The sequence below is a fragment of the Centrocercus urophasianus genome, unplaced genomic scaffold (assembly GCF_019232065.1).
Source record: "Centrocercus urophasianus isolate 14NV4802_14NV808 unplaced genomic scaffold, USGS_Curo_1.0 seq_33, whole genome shotgun sequence".
Classification (NCBI taxonomy): domain Eukaryota; kingdom Metazoa; phylum Chordata; class Aves; order Galliformes; family Phasianidae; genus Centrocercus; species Centrocercus urophasianus.
In genome coordinates this window covers 3272681-3290983 of record NW_024884900.1, presented here as the reverse complement: position 1 = coordinate 3290983, position 18303 = coordinate 3272681, and the positions used below count along the sequence as shown (strand labels likewise).

Sequence of the window (18303 nt, the reverse complement as noted above, 5' to 3'; positions counted from 1 at the left end):
GTTTCTAGTTTAAATTGCTTTCTTTTGGCAGGATGGTGGAGTGGCTAGGTGGGCATTTTGACTGGTAAGGGGTCAAGTTCTTGTCACTCATGTGAACGCTGAAGTAATTACAAATTTAAACTGCTGTTTTGCCATCATGCGAAGGCTGAGTGCAGGCTGTAATACTTAGCAGTGAGACACTATGGCTCTGCAACACGGTTTTGTGCTATAACGTGTTTCATTATAAACGTTTGGTGACTGGGGGAGAGAGAATGAAGAGAGAGGAGCTGAACTGAGGTGGGGGCTTCCCCAGAGAATGACAAGTCTGGAAAGCAGCAAAGCAAGGATGTGGTGTTATTGCAGCTGCCGGCTCCCAGCCTGAATACTGCTGCTGGCAAGCAGCTGACAGGAGGGAGGAGATCAGCCTTTCACTCTGAAGGGTTGGTGCGTCAGGTTTCCCTGCAGAGCACGTGCAGATAACCGAGCTGCAATCACTGCTCTCTGCTCCAGCTCCAGTAGAGAGAGCTGGGAGAATGGGGCAGGTGTCTTGGAAGGGTTTGTTTCTATCGCTTTTTGATTATAAAACAGAGAAATACGTCATTGCTAAAAACAAGAAGGTTGGGATTCTCTATCGAGTGGTGCAGCTCTCCATCCTGGCTTACCTGGTGGGGTAAGGATCACCCTCTATTAAACGTACTGCTGTGGTTGCATTTGCTTGCTGTGTTGTGATGAAGATTAATGTAAGATACTTCAGCTTACATTACAGGGATTGCTTGCTATGGTGCATGACTTTAATACAGATAACTGTGTTTATTTATAACGCTGGGATTTTGTAATACCTAATAAACTCTTATCTGATTTTTCACTGGCTGGAGATTGCTGGATTCATCTCTACCTTCCAGATTAATGTGTGATTAAAAGTGGATCAAATGCCACCATGGCTCTATACTGCATTATTTACTCCTTTATTTCTGTATTTGGTAGGAAAGGTGCCAAGCCTTAACAATTGACTCATTAGAGACAATGGCATGCAGGGCCAAGGTTGCTGAGCCATGAGACAAACCAAGCTCGTCTGCATGAAATGTTTGAGTCTGAACGAGAGGGAACCAAGCAGAAAGTGACAGATGTATCTGCTGGAGTGAGCTGCAGCTGCTGGGATTGTGCAGGATGCAGCAGCCTGCATGTCAGCTGCCTTGCATTTATTTCTGAGCACGGTTGGCATGGAGATGGGCAGAGCACCTCTCAGAAGAGGTTCTGGAGGCAGTCACTGGTGTAAAACAAACATGGCCGTACTCCTTGCTGCATGCAGGCTGAGATGGGGGGTCATCCAGCCTGTGTGATGGGCCTTTGCTTCTTGAGTTTCTGAGGCTTTCTAGAATGTGTCTGATAAGTCTTTTCCCTCCCTCTCTGAGCTGTGGGATCCTCTCACTTTTCTTTTGCCTCATGCTTTCACCGATTTAAATATAGTAGAGTTACTTTGGCGTTCTGGATTTATTTATAGAAAGGTGTACGGTTTCAGAGCTTCAGTTAGTGGGACAGTGATGCAGTCTCAATGCTCTGGTATGTATTAGCTGCTAAAGGAGGAGTTCTGTAGATAATGTTTCTGAGACCACATCCTGCATCCAAGAGGGACAGTGCAGAGCAGCAACCGTGAATGTCTAGAGAACTTCTGGGCCAAACTGACAGTTTGCATTCATGGACATCAGCAGAGCTTAGGCACTGCCTGCAGCACAGTGCCTGCAGTGCCTCCTCTGTGGCTGGGGACGTACAGCTGGTCATGGAAGTGGTTGGCATTAGCCTGGTGCTGCCTGGCTGTGTACGGCTCCCTGTTCAGAGGCTGTCCAGCCTGCGATCATCAAACTCCTCTGGATTGTTCCTTCTGTATAGCTCCCTTCCCTCACAGATTCACTGAGGAAAACTTAAGACTCTGCTTTTGAGCCCTTCTTGGGGAGAAAATGCAGCGTTCTTGGGAAAATAGGGAAGTGGGACAGTTCATAGGAGTGGAGAATGTTATTGCTCAGGTCTGGCACAAGGGGAAGAGCAGTGTGTGTGAATGCTGCTCAGCTCCTGAGATGGCTGCCTTTGCTCTCTGTATGCCTTAGTGCAGTCTAGCTCTGTGAAGGGGAGCTGTGCCAGCAAATGCAGCCTGTGTCCCTCTCCCAAACTCTTCCTCCAGAGCTGTAGGTGAGTGCAGCCTGTATCAAGCAGTTCATTCCGAATTTAGGAGTCCTCCAATAGTAACGGAGGCTTTGATGTCATTCACATGTTTTGATTTGTCCTTAAAGGTTCCTTGGCCTTGGTGTAAATCTCTGGCTAGACTGTTCCCCGATTCCACTCACTAACATTGCTGCCTGCTCTGCTCTTCCCAGGTGGGTGTTTGTTGTCAAGAAAGGCTATCAGGATACGGACACATCCCTGCAGAGCTCTGTCATCACCAAGCTGAAAGGGGTGGCATTCACCAACACCTCGGAGCTGGGGGAGAGGCTGTGGGATGTTGCAGACTACGTCATCCCTCCACAGGTGGGAATCATGCTGCTCCTGTTGTGTCGGCCATTCAGGTAGAAGCGCATGTTCCAATCTGGCTGCTGGTGGAAAGGCTACAGTGATGTATCCAGGTCTTCCTGTGAGAAACCTATAGGTGGGCTACAAGATAGCAGTGTTGTGCCTCCTCTTACGTCTTTTCAGCAAATGTATATAGGAGCCTTTCTTTCTTACAAAGGATAATATTTGATAAACAGAGCCCTTCAGCAGCAGTCTGGTGGATTTCAGTGGGACTGCTCAGCTGAACCTCCTTTAGAAGGCTGGAGCAGGCATGCATGGGGCAGCCCAGGGGAGGGAGACGATGAAATAAATGTGTTGCAATTTGAGTGACGAGACTTGCTTGAAATGGATCTGTCTAAACTTGCCTTGCTGCTTCCTTGGCTTAGACAAAGTGAGAAGCAGAGTTGATGCTTTAAGGGGAAGATGCTAGCAGATGGGCCTGCTACTGTGATGGCAAGCTGTGCTTGCTAGGGGCTGTTTGTTTGTGTGCTTCCCTGTTAGCAGCTGGCACGTGTGCATGAAGGGACATGAGAGTTAATTCAGGGTTCTGGGCTGAAGACTGCAAACTGAACAATTTGTACGTAAGACTTCACCCTCATTCTGCAGTTCGCTCAGATCTGTGGGTTTGTGTGCTGCATCTCCACCACTTTTGCTGCAAAGCTCACTGTCAGCTGTCGATCTCCAAGCAACGTGGGCTGTGCAGCAGGAAGGCCAGGCAGCAGGCTTGTGCTGAAGCTGTGTGGGAGCCGTGGGATCTTTCGCAGGTGGCTGGTTGTGCATACTCAAAAATGAAATGGTGATGCTGATCGGTATTTTAACTTGTCAGATGTTTTTCCTGTGACCAAAGTGCTGGTCTCTTTATCATGTGTTGGCTTACTGGGAGTCACTGTAGTGTGGCACACTAGGTAAAGATAGCTGGCTTTGCTTCTGAGCCCCCTAATGTGGATATTTGTACTATGGCATCATGAATTCAGATGTGACTGGGCAATCAGGCTACAATATTGAATCCAGCGTAATGATAGTGATGTCAGACCTTGGGCTCACAGTAAAACACGGGAACTTCCATAGGCTGTGAATGCAAATATAGATGTGTCACGGAGGTTTGTTCTATGAGCTCAGGCTTGTAACAGCACAGCTGGGGCAGCCAGCCCAACCCTGACTGAGAACAGTTCTGCAGTGGGATGGAGCCTGTGATCCCTGGTCAGGCACTGTGTCCCTTATTGAGAAGGATGGTAAGTGATTGCTGAGTGGGCAGTGAGGCCAAGCTCAGCAGTCCTGCTCACCAAATTAAGGCAGATTCTGAAGCAAAACGCCTTACGCCACAGAGACCCACTAAGATGTAAGTCCTTCCACTCATAAGGAAGTTGTCTCATCAGACTTTTCATGTATACAAAACTGTATAACAGAAGCAACTTAATCTAGTGGATGATAACACCTTAACCTGAGAGAGCTGCAACTAGCTTTGCTTTCAGCCCTCACCTGCTTTTTTGTGACTAATGAAATCACTGCTCCTCTGCGTCAGAGCTGTGTGAGACTGGCAATATCCAAATTCAAGCAAACACTGAAACGAACAGCTTTACTGTATCCTACCTTGAAAAGCACAAGAAGAGGAATTGTTACTGTTCTGCAGAGAACTTGTAACAAGTTCTTTAAAATAGGTTTTTCTAACACTTCTGCCTTACTTTGTTTATTCTAGGGTGAAAACGTCTTCTTTGTCATGACAAATTTGATTGTGACCCCAAACCAGAGACAAACCACGTGTCCTGAGGTAGGAAGAACTGAGTCCTTTGGCTCCCAGACCCCTACAAAACTGGGGGTAAGACCTGGCAGAGGACGCAGCAGCGAACACGGGAAGGATAGAAGGCGAACGCTTTTTCTCTGTAGTATGCATCGGTTAGGAAAATTGGACTGATTACTTAAAACCTGGAAGGTTCATCTCTCTTAATTTCCAGAGGCACTGATCATGTAGAGGCTTTAACTAGGTGTTGGCTTTAAAAAGGTGTTGGATGTCTGCCTAGCTGGAGATGAGACTTGAATAGTGATTGGTCAGGGTCAGAAAAGGCCATGGGAAAACAGCCTGGAGGTGATTCAGTTCGGTTATGAGCAAAGGAGACATTCTAAGAGGCCCCCTGTGGGAAGGGCTGAACATTCAGGCTTTCGCTACCTTCAGGATGTGTGAGAATGCTTAGTGCTTTCCAGAATGTGCCTTACATTTTTACATGATTATAAGTAAATATTTGTTTACATGTCCTCCATGGAGTCATGGTTCAGAATGGGCTGAAGCCTGGGGGACGAGGTTGCTGGCATTCCAAGGAGTGCTGGCAACATAGCAGTGATTAATTTTCCTTCACAGAAAGGTGGGGTAATCCAGGCTGTCAGCACAGGTTGATTGTGAAGGACACGGCTGTCCTCTAGTGGCTGCGTTAACCCAGCATGCAGCCAGGAGCAGGGTAATTTGAGGGCTCACCACAACTTGCAGCTTAAATCAAATATACAGTTATCTCTTAACGAGAAATGTGGTGGCCTTCTGCTTACTTTTGTTGAGTAGTGGAAGATGTTGCTTGCTTGGCTTCTTCCACAGCTTGTCCTTCTTTAGATTGAGCAGAGACCTAAAGCAAGACTTCATTGCTGAAGCATGTTGTTGCTGGTAATGTGACGTAGCCAAGTTATTTGCACACTGCCTACTGTTAGTGCTCCAGCTGCTTGTTTTCACTGATCACCATTCTGTAGAGGGTTCAGTGAAATGCATGTAGCTCTGCTGCTGTGTGTCGTGCCCTGCCACAGTTCTCACTCCTGTCCTCTTCTGCTTTGCAGAGTGTAAACATTCCTGATGCCTTGTGTTATGAGGATGAAGACTGCCCTGCAGGGCAAGCAGTGGTGGCCGGTAATGGTAAGGAAAGAGACCCTCCTCCTGTACACCTTCTGGTAGAGGCAGGTTCTTTCAGAGATCGGCTGGGTTACAACCCCGGAGAGCTTTGACTTCAGACAGCAATAATCATTTTCTTTTCTTTAAGACACTTCCTTGTTTACAGCTCTCTGATGGCTGGGCACAAAGCACCCCGGGCTGCTGAGAGCAGAAACAACAGAGGGGCTGTTCCAGCTAAGAGGGCTTTTCACAGCAGGGAGGAGGGCTTAGGGTGGCAGTGAAAAGCATCTGATTTTCATTTACCCTGCGGACAAGGAGAGGGAGCAGCTGCTTTGAGTGACCTTTTCTGTGCTGTCTGTGCTACAGGGGTTAAGACTGGCCGTTGTTTGAAAGACAGGGACAACATCAGAGGTTCTTGTGAGGTATTGGCCTGGTGCCCAGTGGAGAAAAGATCCAAGCCCAAGTACGTGGCTGTCCTATGCTGTTTCCAAGCTTGAGTTGCTTGGCTTGTGTGTCATTCAGGGTGGTGTCTGAGTTCCCACTGCTTGTTTGCTTGCTTGAGTATTGGCTGTTTCAGAGCAGGAGGGAGCCCCGCTTGGCCCCCAACAGGACTTGCCCTCTGCTCACCTGCTTGGCTCACTGGCATTCCCAGGGCTGTGTCCAGCTGCAGTGTCCCCCCTCGCCTGCATGCTCCTCACTAACATCTTGCTGGCAGTGTGGGGAGCTGGGTCCAGTCGTGGAGGTGTGGCTGCTGAAGCCCTATGCTCTGAGCAGCAGATTCACCCCTGGAAGCAGCACAGGATAGTACTGAGCTGTTTCTTAAATGGCACTTTCAGTTAAACGTGTGAGCAGAGTACAGATGTAAAACATGGAACAAACCCTTCTGTTCCAGGAAACCACTTCTCGCCAGTGCAGAAAACTTCACTGTTTTCATCAAGAACTCGATCCGGTTCCCCAAGTTTAAATTCTCCAAGTAAGTGCAGGTGCCCAGAGGTCCCTGTATCTTCTCCATCACAGAGCCAATAACTTTGTTTTGCTCCACTGTCCTTCTCCTCCCTGTGGCTGGGGTGGGGAAATGAGTGCTTCCTCTTCTAAAGCATAGAGGGAGGCCTTTGGCTTGGGCTGGAGCATCTCAGGGAACAACTCAGATAAGGCTGTCACCAAATGTGGTCTGTGATAGCTCCTGCAGCATGAGTTGAGTTGGGGGAGAGCTTCTAAGGCAGTGGGTATGTTCTACAGCCAGTGCGCAGTCAGGTTTCTGAGCTGCTTCTGCTCCCAGCTATTTCTCTTCTGTATAAATGAAGATGTGATCAAAGTTGGGAAAATACAAATTTGAAGCGTTGTTTGCATTTGCTGCTGCAGCTCTTGCTCCATTAAGACAGAAGTAAGGAGAGCAGAAAGAAGTGTGGCTTTGCTGTTCTGACAGGCTCAGACAGACTGAAGAGTGCTGAAGAAATCTTTCATCTCCACAGCCTTGTGGTTGTAGGCTGTGTAGGCAAGCAAAGAGGGAGACAAGATGCCTTCCCCTCTTCCCCACATGTAGGATGAATGTGCTGGCCACCAACAATGAGTCCTACCTAAAGACCTGCCGCTACAGCAAGGAGCATCCCTACTGCCCCATCTTCCTTCTGGGGAACATCGTCAGATGGGCTGGGAATGACTTTCAGGAAATGGCTTTGGAGGTAGGAGTACCCTTCGAGCTTGTGTTTCTGCTGGCTGTACTGCTTGCTGGGTGGCTGAGGAGAGCCACTGGTGACTGCCCAGGACTTCCCATCCGGGCTCAGGGAAAAATGGAGATGCTGTTTCTTAAAATCATGCTGGTTCCATTTATCCTGTCCCTGGGGAATGGGAGACAAGAAAATGTGTCTTTTCTGGAAGAATTGGAAGGGGTAGTTTTCTGTTATTTAGAGCTTGCCCCCTGAATTGTTACAGCTACTTAATGAAAACAGGGTGAGAAGCCTCTTCCAGACTAGGGTTGTGTGTTCAGTAATGTGCTTATTATTATAAAAATGAACTTAGCCCATCCAGAAGTGTTTGACCAGAAATGCATCTGTTCTTGTCCCTGGGGAAATCTTGCTCAAGGATTGGGCAAAGCTGAAACAGACTGATTGAACTAAGCTTGAACTCACATTGTCTCTCTCTTTCATTAAGGGTGGTGTGATAGGAATTCAGATTGAATGGAACTGTGATCTTGATAAAGCCCCTTCTGAATGTAATCCCCACTATTCTTTTAGCCGTCTGGATAACAAGTTTGCAGAAAAGTCTGTCTCTTCTGGGTACAACTTCAGGTAAGCAGAAAGGAGAAGCACGTCAGTTATGACTTCTGGCAGTCCCTTCTTAATTGGTGTTACCCACTGCTCATCTGCCTACAGCAGCAATACGTTTTCTTTCCATACTTCATGTGGCAATGAGAAAGGAATGTCCAAAGAAGTTGTAACTGCTACAATGATGGGTAGGCACTTCCCCATCTGAGTGGCTTTCTGTTGCCATCAGCTAAGAAACACCATCCTGAGAAGGGCCTGACTTGACTGCCACTCGGAGCCACACTTCACAGCTAAAGCTGTTTTTGATAGGAGGAATAGATCCATTGGCACAGAGGGGTGAACTCAGATGGGTTCTAGTGTGTGGGGGCAGATGATGGAGTTAAAATTGGTATTGTTCCATTTCAGGTTTGCTAAATATTACCGGGATGCTGAAGGGATTGAGTACCGGACACTCTTTAAAGCGTATGGAATCCGTTTTGATGTGATGGTGAATGGCAAGGTGAGATTTCAGGCCAGAATATTTGCTAGCCTGGAGAAGAAGCAGGGAGACATTTCTCAGTGAAAAAGCAGCTTTGGGATGAGAACAGCCTGTCTGGCTTGTTGTAGGAAAGAGGGCTTGTCATTCACCCTGCATAATAAGGGAGATGACCAGGAGTGCGGACGAGGTAAAGGTCAGCAGTCTGCACCTCTTATACCTAAAAACAGTCTCAGGTAAAGTCCAGCAAATGTAAAAATGCCCCACAGACTTGTTTAGCATGTCTGCACTAGCAAAGAAGCCTAATCCAGGGATGATGCAAGCTCAGAAACGCAGCCACGAACAGTTGGAGTTGAGACGAACAGATCTTTAACTCTGATGACTGTTCTCTGCAAATCCTTGTATGGTTATGCCTGCCTTTTGCTAACAGAACGCACCCATAAGCACCAGCAGCTTCCCAACAAAACACACCCACAAGCACCAGTAGCTTCCCTCTCTAATACCAAACCCTTACGTTTGTTTCTCGGATTGTTTTCAGTGAATACTTCATGATTTGTTTTTCTTTTAGGCAGGGAAATTTAACATCATTCCCACTGTGATCAATATCGGTTCAGGGCTAGCTCTCATGGGAGCGGTAAGTCGAGGTATTTTCTCAAAGTAACATATTGGGACCAAGAGCTGCTCTGAGGATAAAAAGGGGCAATTTGTTTAATTATCTTCTCCAGCAGGATTTTTACTACTTTGGCTGCTCAGTGAGGTGTGTGTCTGTGTCCTGTCCTGAAGGCATCTGTTAATGTACCTTGTAGTCTAAATATCCCTAATATTACATGGTACATGAAAGAAAATGCAGCTCCTACAAGTTATTTTTCAATTTTCATTACAAATTAAATCTGAACATTTCCTTTTCTACTTTAAAGATGAAACATGGTAGTGAAAAAAAGAACCCTGAACTGTGTTTGTTGATTACAGTGCTACCATGGTGAGGGCAAACACAGTTAAGTCTGATGTACTCAAGTACTACACCCTGATGACCCCCGAAATACTGCAGGCCCTGTTTTTCTCCATGCCTGCCTTCCAGTTCCAGTTATGCATTATCTCTGAGATAATCCAGCATTTAGTAGCTCACCTGTAAGCTCTGGCTGTGCGATGCCTATTTCAACATAAGCAATTGAAGAGAAGATTGAGGCAGGAATTAAAGCATTTGTATAACAGCAGATCTAAACTGTCCCTGCTTAAAAAGTGTTCCTCAAATGCAGTGCAAAGACCATAACATCTAAGCAGCTATGGAGAAAAAAATACCTGAAAGAGAACTTGGAGCAAGCAAGGATGAGTAACTGCAGGCTGAGCATGATAACCAGGAGGAGAGCTTGTCAAATGTACAGGCTGGAAGTATTTGGAGGCAGGGACAGTGGTGGCCATTGGCAGAGGGAGATTTTTCCTTGTTAGTGGCCATGACAAATTCTTTCTGTTTTGCAGGGAGCTTTCTTTTGTGACCTGGTGCTGCTCTATCTGATTAAAAAGAGTAACTTTTATCGAGGCAAAAAGTATGAGGAAGTAAAGTAAGTGCCCTTGGCTTTTGTGTTTAAACGTAATGGCTTTATGACTAATAGAAATAGGAGATAGTAGAATGCAATAAACATTAGTGGCAAACAGAGAGTAATTCCAGGAAATTACATTCCTCCAAATGAGTTTAGCCAAGTTACTCCCTCACTCCACAATTCATCACTGCAATTAGCTAGGGGAAAAGGGAAGTTGCAGAATCACGGTTGGTCTATAAATGGCCTTGCACTGTCGGTCCATAATGACTGCAGATGGAACTGGGCTGATTTCAGGGTCTCCAGAGCCTCATGAAACTGAGAACTAGAGCTTTAGTTGTGATGGCTTTTGTGGTAAGGGGGGACAGGCTGGCTGGGAGCATCCTCCTCACATTGTCTCCTGAAATGGAAATAGCCTGCTTGCTTTTTCTGTCATCTTTGCTTGTTTCCTCAGGTCCAGTTCCAGGAAGTCATTGAATAGCCCTACTCTGAATGGGAATCAGAGCCCAGACCAACTCGGTGGGCTCTAGACATGATGATGGGTCTGTCAACTGGAATCATGTTCCAGGAAAACTACACAGGTGTGAAATGACACTGGGACTGGGAGGTGGAGCTACCCCAGATCAGATCTACCGTCCATTATTGGGATTTCCAGAGGAAAAATGTCCTTTAAAGAACACCCTGTTTTCCCTGAGACGTTCTCTGATATCTTGAGCTTGCAACACCTGTGTTCATCACTATGGATTTATAAAAGGATTTTGTAAGAGGAAAAAGAAGGCACCAAATGAATGTTTTTATATCTATTGATAGATCTATCCGTGCCACCATTATTCTGTGGCTGTGCTTTGCTTCCAAGTGCAAAAGAGAAGTGTTGTGAAACACCACTGACATTTTCAGGAGGGTCGTGGCCGACAATAAACTTGTCTCCTGCTCCGCCAGCTTGCAGCCACAGCTCCCAACTCTCGCTTTTCTTATTTGCAAGATTAGATATAAAGCAGCAGGACTGCTCTTGTCAGGAAGTGCAACGAAATGCAGCATTGCAGAATTGTAGCAACTGTGTCCAGAAGAAAGTGGTTTATCATCCTGTACTGCCCAATTACTCTTATTGCCCTGTTTTTGTTGTAACCATCAGAGCTAGGAGCGGTGCTCCTCCAGGGAAAGCCTTTACAACTGCTGCAACAAGGTGCTCTGCTCATCTCTCCTGGGAACGTCCGCAGCAGTGCCTGCCACAGCTCTGAGTGGAGAACCAGCTACCTCATCTGCTACATAGATTCTCCATTTATAGTTATACCCAAATAGCCAGTATTTCAGAGGACAGAAAGGATGACAGCGCGCAGAGGAGTATTTTACGGACAGGGAGAGTATTAGTAATATTAGTAGTGCTGTGGAGATTGAAAAGTGAAACTTTGTCAGGTCAAACAGGCTTTGCTGGGTTCTTCCAAATGCAACAACAGAAGGAAAAAGTAGAAGACGGACGTCCACTGTTCTAACATTTCAGTATCTTCCAAGAACCACAGGTGCTTCGTTGTTTCTCAAGAGAAAACTAAGTCACTGCAACCCACTTTGTGAATTTATGCTCAAGTAGGGATGCAATTACTCTAAGAGGAGGAAAATGATTACAAAGTAATGTTATTTTCTTTTAAAGTTTGGATTTGCTTGAGCTGACAGGAACTGACTCAGTAAGGCGGTAGGTGAATATGCCTCTCTTGGAAATATTAGTGCTTTCACAAGGTTTAAAGGCCTCCTGCTGCAGTGTCCTTGCTAGGACAGTTGTAGGGAGGATGGCATTGCAGGTAGCTGCTGTCACCTGCTGTTATACGCAGATGGAATCAGAATGCAACACCTACCTCTGCTTCAATTTCTCAAAAGTGTTTGTTCTGAGCAATTTTTTTTTTGTTTTGTTTTTTTTGGTCTAAATGAAAACTCACCTTTGCTAGAAGTGGCAAACTTCCAATTCAGTCATTAATAGCAAACCCCACCCAGTCCAGTCTTCTCCCTCTGCTCCAGCTTCTGGGCAGATGTGAGTAAATATCAACTAGTCAAACATTTAGCTAGAAAATGGAATTAAACACTGGAGTGACAATAGTTTAGGATAAGCTACATACACCGGGTGCTGTATTTACAATGAAATCCTCCCCTTTGACCCAGAACTCTTGACAGATATGCAGCACCCTGCATATAATGGATAGATGACACCAGCCAGGCCTACTGGAACTACCATGCCAACAAAAAAACACAGAGCTTTTTCTATCAGGGCATAGTTCTATTTAAATAGTTTCTAGATGGTAAAACATGTAGTAAACCCCACACGTGACATCAGGCCAAGGCGCAACTCAGAGACCAGACAGTTCACCATAACATGTGAAGCTGACTGTGCCCAACTGAAGCCAATGCTTCAACTTGACAGAATTATGTCCTTCTTAGACAACCAAAGCTTTTTCCTGAATTTAAGTCTTCACAGGCTTCAGCATCCCCAAAACTCACTAGAATATTTCCCTTAGTTATAGCATTCATTTGCAGTTAATAAAACATAAACAGCTTTCCTCTCAGGATCTTGTTTGATATTTTTTTTTTTATTTGAAGTACAGCAATAAGGTTTGTCACTTTGGGGCAGTGCTCTGTTAAGACTGCTGTAAAATATATTATTTAGGTTGCACATGCCAGTATCCTTTGTGATACGTGCTTATGCAAAACAATTCAATTAAGAGTTTAGAGTGTATTTCAAAAGTACAAGTCTAAACATACTAATTAATGTGCAAAAAGCAGCAGATGGCATGAAAAAGCATACTAGTGAGGGAGTTAAAGCCTTGACTGTTTTTTCTTCCCCCAAAAAGAAACACGACTTAGGCAATGCTGACAAACCCCATTTTTGTACAACCCTGTCTTTTGTGAGCCAGAACTCAGTTTTTCTGTAAAATATTTTTGAACACAGAACCTAATGCTGTAAAATCTTTGTATAACAAACAGGTAATATTTTATAGTGTTCTGGTGAAGTGATGACCGACCCAAAGACCAGACAGCCAGGTGGCACAAGGTGTGGTTGTAGAACATGTGACAAAACCCCGTCACTGCACAAGAGTTTGCTTGCTGCTTTCAGCTGAAAGGCATTAAACAGCATTTGCACAAGCAGCTCCAGAGCAAAGAGACTTCACTGCTTTAGGGGGCAATCAAAAGTTCCTTTCAGATTCTGTCAGACACAGTACCACAATAACTGTAACAGCTGCAGAAAATGCCAGTGGCTGTAACAAGTGGGTTCAGTACAGACTGAGTTGCAGGTAATTAGACACTGAGTGTATTTGGGTGCCTGTATTTCATTGGACACAATGGTATTAAAACAGAGTGATTGACTTGGAAGAGCATTACTTATTGACTTTTGTACATGCAGTGAGGAGTATCTGTGACAATGTCATTTATTTATAGTGTGAACATACAGCAACTGTGGAAGTTAACATTTGCACTAGCATTTCAAATACATTTCTGTACCAAACCTTTGCGTACATTTAATTACATGCTACTGTGAAATACTTCCTCGTGTCAGTGGCTTATTTTTATAGTGCTCTGTTTGCATGTAGGGGCAGGCAGCCACAGGCAGTAATTGGTATTTCTTACCCACAGTGCACAGGATGCAAGGAACTAAGGTAGTCAAAACCTGCAGCTGTGACTGCAGTTAAGGACAATAAGTCAATCCTCTGCCACCAAACAAACGTTCATGGGAGGCATCCGTGTGGTTTCACATTCAGTTTAATTATAACAATACTACTGATTCATTTGTACTTGGACATAATTTACTGACAGTATGAAGGATACAAGCAACAAACAAGTTTAAAAGGTAAGCTGGCCTAGTTGTGTGGGTGATGTTTGGCAACAGTCCTCCTGCTTCATTAAAAACCACCGTGGCTACCACAGCTGTTGTTTCAGTAGACGTGAACCATGCCGTACAGGAAAGTCCAGAACAGGACGTAGGTGAAGAGCCCTCCTATGAGCCCCCCCGTGAAAAGCGGCCTTCGGGATTTAAAGTACTTATTCCATCGCCGCCCGGCTTTCAGCACCAGGAGCACGGAGAGGAGGACGGATGCCAGAAAGTAGAAGATGAAGCCGTGCAGGCCCGTCAGCCCGAGGATCCCCGCCGTGGCTCCCGACAGGGCCGACACCGACGTCCGGCAGTAGTCCAGGATGGCCGCGTTCCCGCGCACGGCCGCCTCGCTGATGAACTGCGGCCCCTCGCGCTTGGCCACCACCGCGGCCATGGCTCCCAGCCGGGCTCCGGGATCTCCTGGCTCCCAACTGGGCTGGGGGAGAGCAGACGCGCGCTGTGCCCGGCCCGCCGCCTCCCCGGGGCCTGCTGAAGCGGCGCCTCCCGCGGGTCCCCCCGGCACCGCCCGCCCCGGCCCGTACCTCTCATCCACAGCCGCACACTGCTCCGCAGAGCCCTCAGCCGGACCCGACCGTTACGCTTCGCGCCCTGCCAGGGGACAGCACACGGCACCCGTCACCGCAGGCCGGCCCCGCCCGCACGGCTGGGATAGCCGTGGTCGCCTGCGGGCCCAACTTACCCCCGCGGCGGCACCGCGCACCTCCCCACCGGAAGCTACTGTCAGCCATCTTGGCGCGGGGGGCGCCGGGAAAGCGAGCTCACTTCCGGCGGGAGCTGCGAGGCGGAGGGCGAGGCGGCGCCTGACTGGCTGAGGGCAGCAGGGGGCGGGGTCGGCGGAGGCGCTTTTGTTCGGGCGGCGGCGGCGGCGGCAGCTGGGTGTGTGGGGCCATGTCGTACGTGCCGGGACAGCCTGTCACTGCCGTGGTGGTGAGGCGAGGCCGGCCGGGATCGGGTGGGCGGGCGGCGGGATTCGGTGCGGGTGGAGGGAGCGGGTCAGTGCTGGACCATCCCGGGCGTAGGAGTGGGAGGAGGGTGCGGTCGCTGGCTCCGTACCGCTGTTCGCTCGCTGGAGCTGAGCCGCATCGCTCCTTCTCTCGGTGCGAGATCTGGACAGAGGAGAGCTCCGAGCGGCTTCGTCCCGCCCGGTTGTGCTGCTGAGGAAGGGGAAATTCAGCTGTCGTGATCCGGTGCTGGAGGAGCCGCTCCTCTGAGCGCGGTGTAACACTTCGCGATGCCGTTTCTTTGTTCCGTAGCCGCAGGACGCGCTTTTACAGGCTATGAGCGGCCTTAATTAGAGCGGTCCGAGGGAAGCCTTTGCGCGTCTGCCCGTAGGTAGAGCAGCGGGGCCGTGCAGCGCTGCCCGCGTGGCTCTGGGCACGCCCTGCCCTTCAGCTGCGAGTTCCAAAGCAGCTTTGATTGTCGCTGTCTCAGCTGGGGCTGCGCCTTTCCCTGTCAGCTGGGAATCGCAGCTGGCTGCTGCGCGATATTCGTGGGCAGTGTTTGTCAGTTGCCTGTATTCAACAGGCAGCGAGGAGCCCACCTCTGCGTTACAGAGATGCTGATAACGTTCGTAAGGGAAAACATCCTATTAATAGGTCGGCACTGTGACTGGCAGGGTGAGGAGGAATGCCAGGAGCTGATAAAAACCAGCACTGGTGAGATGTGAGTGATGACCAGTCAGCGAGATGTGACTCATGTTTAGAAAACTACTTTCCCCTTGTTTCTCAGGGTGGTGGTGAAGGACTGACTTGGAGCACAGCTGTATAAAGGTGTGAGTGCCCTCCTACCTGCAGGTGGTTTCCTGTTCTGCTGTCATAGGGTAGGGCTGAGAATGGCTTAGAGCCAATTGACACTTCAAGACTGCACGTGACCAAAAGATAGCAAATGCTGTGTGATAGTTCTGTGTTGCCAGCAGTTTTTAGATCTGTTAATCATCCATCAAACCTGCAAGTATTGTGACTCCTGCTGAAGCTGTGGTACAGCCTTCTCTCCTAGAGTTACCTGAGCTTTATGGTACCTGTGGCAGACACAGAACAGTCTGAAGAGGTCTTGAGATTTGTCAGTAATCACAATGCAGTTATTTTGTCATCTTCTCTTTTTAGCAAAGAATTGAAATACATAAGCTTCGCCAAGGTGACAACTTGATCCTGGGATTCAGCATCGGAGGTGGCATTGATCAGGACCCTACTCAAAATCCTTTCTCTGAAGATAAGACTGACAAGGTTAGAGCATGTTAAATTCAGCCAGCAAGCACTCCTGGAGTGCATCTGGTTTCTGTCCTCTCACACTGTTGGCTGAAGTTATTTTGTTGGTATCTTTTGCAGACTGAGCCCGTGTTTAAGTTAGCTCTCCTCAACTTTTCTGTTCTTCAACACTGGACAAACCTGTTTTTATCTAGAATGCTGTAATATACTACCATGTGTTTTTGCACTGTTAGGTAGAATGGCTTTTCTGTAAAGTCTACTCACAGTAAGTGAATGTTTTTTTTTCTCCCCAGGGTATTTATGTAACAAGGGTGACAGAAGGAGGCCCAGCAGAAATTGCAGGACTACAGATTGGGGACAAGATCATGCAGGTAAGCACAAAGACAAGTGCTAATCCAGTACCACGTGCACTCTACAGGCAGATTTCTTTCTTCTAGGCACTTTCCAGCGCAGTTTGTAAGGCTTACAAAAACAGTTGTGCTCTGAGAACTAAGTACTAGATATACTTACAGAGCAGTTAATTATAGGACACTTATGAGTCCACAGCTTGTTTCCATAGACTGAATTTTGAGAAGAGCTGCTAGGTGTAGGTCATCCACAGGCAGCCAACAGCCTCTTTGCATAATGAAGCCTCACGTTGCTTTCCTAGGTGAATGGCTGGGATATGACAATGGTGACCCACGACCAAGCTAGGAAGAGGCTGACAAAAAGAAATGAAGAAGTGGTCCGGCTGCTGGTGACCAGACAATCTCTGCAGAAGGCTGTGCAGCAATCCATGATGTCCTAATCGGTGATCAAGCTGGGGAAGGGTTAGGGAGGGAGATGCACAGACTGGATATCAAGTGAGGAAGGATTGTCTGGAAAAAGTACATGTTCCAAACTGTGGTAAACACTATTTTTACTTTCTCTGGTGTAATTAACAGTAGTTAAAGTTTAGTCCCCTCAGAGTGCTTCTATAAAGCTTTCCCTGCAGGTACACGGGAAGAAAACCTTATTATAATCATGGCTTTCAGGAAGACAGGCCAACTCCTAACTATCTAAGGAAGCGCTCAGAAAAGCTTCAGTTCTAACAGGATTCTTCTGTAGCACAAATGTTTCCTATTCAAGAAGAATTTGGCTTCTGCCAAGTAAGATAAGAGGGGTTGCTGTACTTAAGCTTTTAGAAGTGAGCTGTCCTGTCCTCCCATGTTATCTAATTAAAATGCCTGGACTAAGAGTTGCACGCTGCTGTAGAAAGGAGCACTGTACTCATCTCACATTGTGTGCTGGTTAGACAGAGTATGCTGAAGGTTTGGGGGCATTATGGCTTACTGCAAAGACTTGCTGTACAGAGCAGCCTTTTCAGCCAAACAACTGAGTATGTTATTAATACCTGTTAGATTTAGCACACTTAGCAGGTATTAAAAGTTTTGAGACACTACAGTTCAACTTTGGTATTGAAGAAAACTTAATTCTCCTTGTTCCTAAGTAATTTGTAACATATGAATCAAGTTTAAATGAAAGTAATATGAACCAGGATGAGCAAATTAAGAAAATGCTGTTGCTAGACTTACCAAAAGAGCTGCTTGTATCTATAGTCTCCAGTTTCTTCACTGTTGTTGAAGTGGGAAGTGTGGATTTTAGTCTGTCTTTCAATCTAGAAGATTGTTCAAATGACTGACTTATTGATTGAAGAGATGAATATGCCAGTAAATTGTCCAAGTGCCTCTTGACCAAATTTAAATTTCTGCACAAATAATTACATGGCATACTAGTGGTTTGTTAATGAGCTAGCTTTACAGTTATCCCCAAACTGGAGTTTCTAATCCACCTCCATTGATTCATTTATTGATACTCTCCTTAAGCAATCTTCAGGTAAGCTTGTAAATAGAACTTGAGGTGGTAGTCTAACTTATTCAGTACATTACTGCTGTGCCATGTATGTATGTTTTATTACTGGATCTCAGACTTCTGTACACGTGTGCAGATGTTTATTTACCATTTTTATATCTATTAAATTACTCCAATACTGCTTTTGGATTTTGTAACTTAAGAATTCAGTGGTAAATTTTAAGGTTTTCAAGCTGGAGTTATTTTTGTTACTGTAAAAACTGCTCCTATTTGTACTGCTATTTCACTTGATTTTACACACAATAAAACAAAGTTGGATTACCTGAGTTGTTTCTCCTTACATTTAATAATGCCATATCACTCAACTGCTTCCAGCTGAGACATCATTTCTGCCTTCAAATGACAGATTTTGGACTACATCATTACAATGCAGTCAAGGTTAGCAAGTTCTGATTTCATTGTTGGGTTTTTGTAGCAATTTCTTCCTGGAACACACAACACATACTTAGAAAGTTGCACAGGAACAAAAATGTTTGATACCTTTAATTAGTGGGCTGTTAATTAACATGATCCACTTCAAAACAACACCTTTGACAGTCTAATCATTACCATCCACAGTTTAGAATTCAAGGCATGTCAGTGGAACCAAGCAGAGTTAAGTTAGTGCACTTGTCTTAGCACCTTTGAAAGAGGCTTAAGTGAGCTAGGAATACAGTTTCTTATTATTATCAGTGT

The 18303-nt window shown here is 46.4% G+C and overlaps 3 protein-coding genes across 5 annotated transcripts; 2 read left to right on the top strand and 1 right to left on the bottom strand.

Moving 5' to 3' along the window:
* Positions 1-439: 439 nt before the first annotated feature.
* P2RX5 (purinergic receptor P2X 5) lies at positions 440-12209 on the top strand. 3 transcript variants are annotated; one of them, XM_042829992.1, is made up of 12 exons: positions 440-649; positions 2349-2499; positions 4217-4288; positions 5335-5410; positions 5753-5849; positions 6279-6359; positions 6930-7068; positions 7538-7674; positions 8056-8149; positions 8694-8759; positions 9602-9684; positions 10115-12209. In XM_042829992.1, the coding sequence occupies exons 1-12, from the start codon at positions 513-515 to the stop codon at positions 10188-10190; spliced, it is 1209 nt and encodes a 402-aa protein (XP_042685926.1). In that variant the 5' UTR covers positions 440-512; the 3' UTR covers positions 10191-12209. The 3 variants fall into 3 exon arrangements, with proteins under 3 accessions (XP_042685926.1, XP_042685925.1, XP_042685927.1); XM_042829991.1 differs by having other exon boundaries at positions 4217-4336; XM_042829993.1 differs by lacking the exon at positions 6279-6359 and having other exon boundaries at positions 4217-4336.
* Positions 12210-13383: 1174 nt separating this feature from the next.
* Positions 13384-14289, bottom strand: EMC6 (ER membrane protein complex subunit 6). The gene is made up of 3 exons (XM_042829997.1): positions 14214-14289; positions 14056-14122; positions 13384-13949 (listed from the first exon to the last, which is right to left on the bottom strand). Exon 3 carries the CDS (start codon positions 13905-13907, stop codon positions 13575-13577), a length of 333 nt encoding a protein of 110 aa, XP_042685931.1. The 5' UTR covers positions 13908-13949; positions 14056-14122; positions 14214-14289; the 3' UTR covers positions 13384-13574.
* Positions 14290-14365: 76 nt separating this feature from the next.
* Positions 14366-17894, top strand: TAX1BP3 (Tax1 binding protein 3). Its single transcript, XM_042829996.1, has 4 exons — positions 14366-14461; positions 15637-15756; positions 16032-16109; positions 16388-17894. The coding sequence occupies exons 1-4, from the start codon at positions 14423-14425 to the stop codon at positions 16523-16525; spliced, it is 375 nt and encodes a 124-aa protein (XP_042685930.1). The 5' UTR covers positions 14366-14422; the 3' UTR covers positions 16526-17894.
* Positions 17895-18303: the final 409 nt, after the last annotated feature.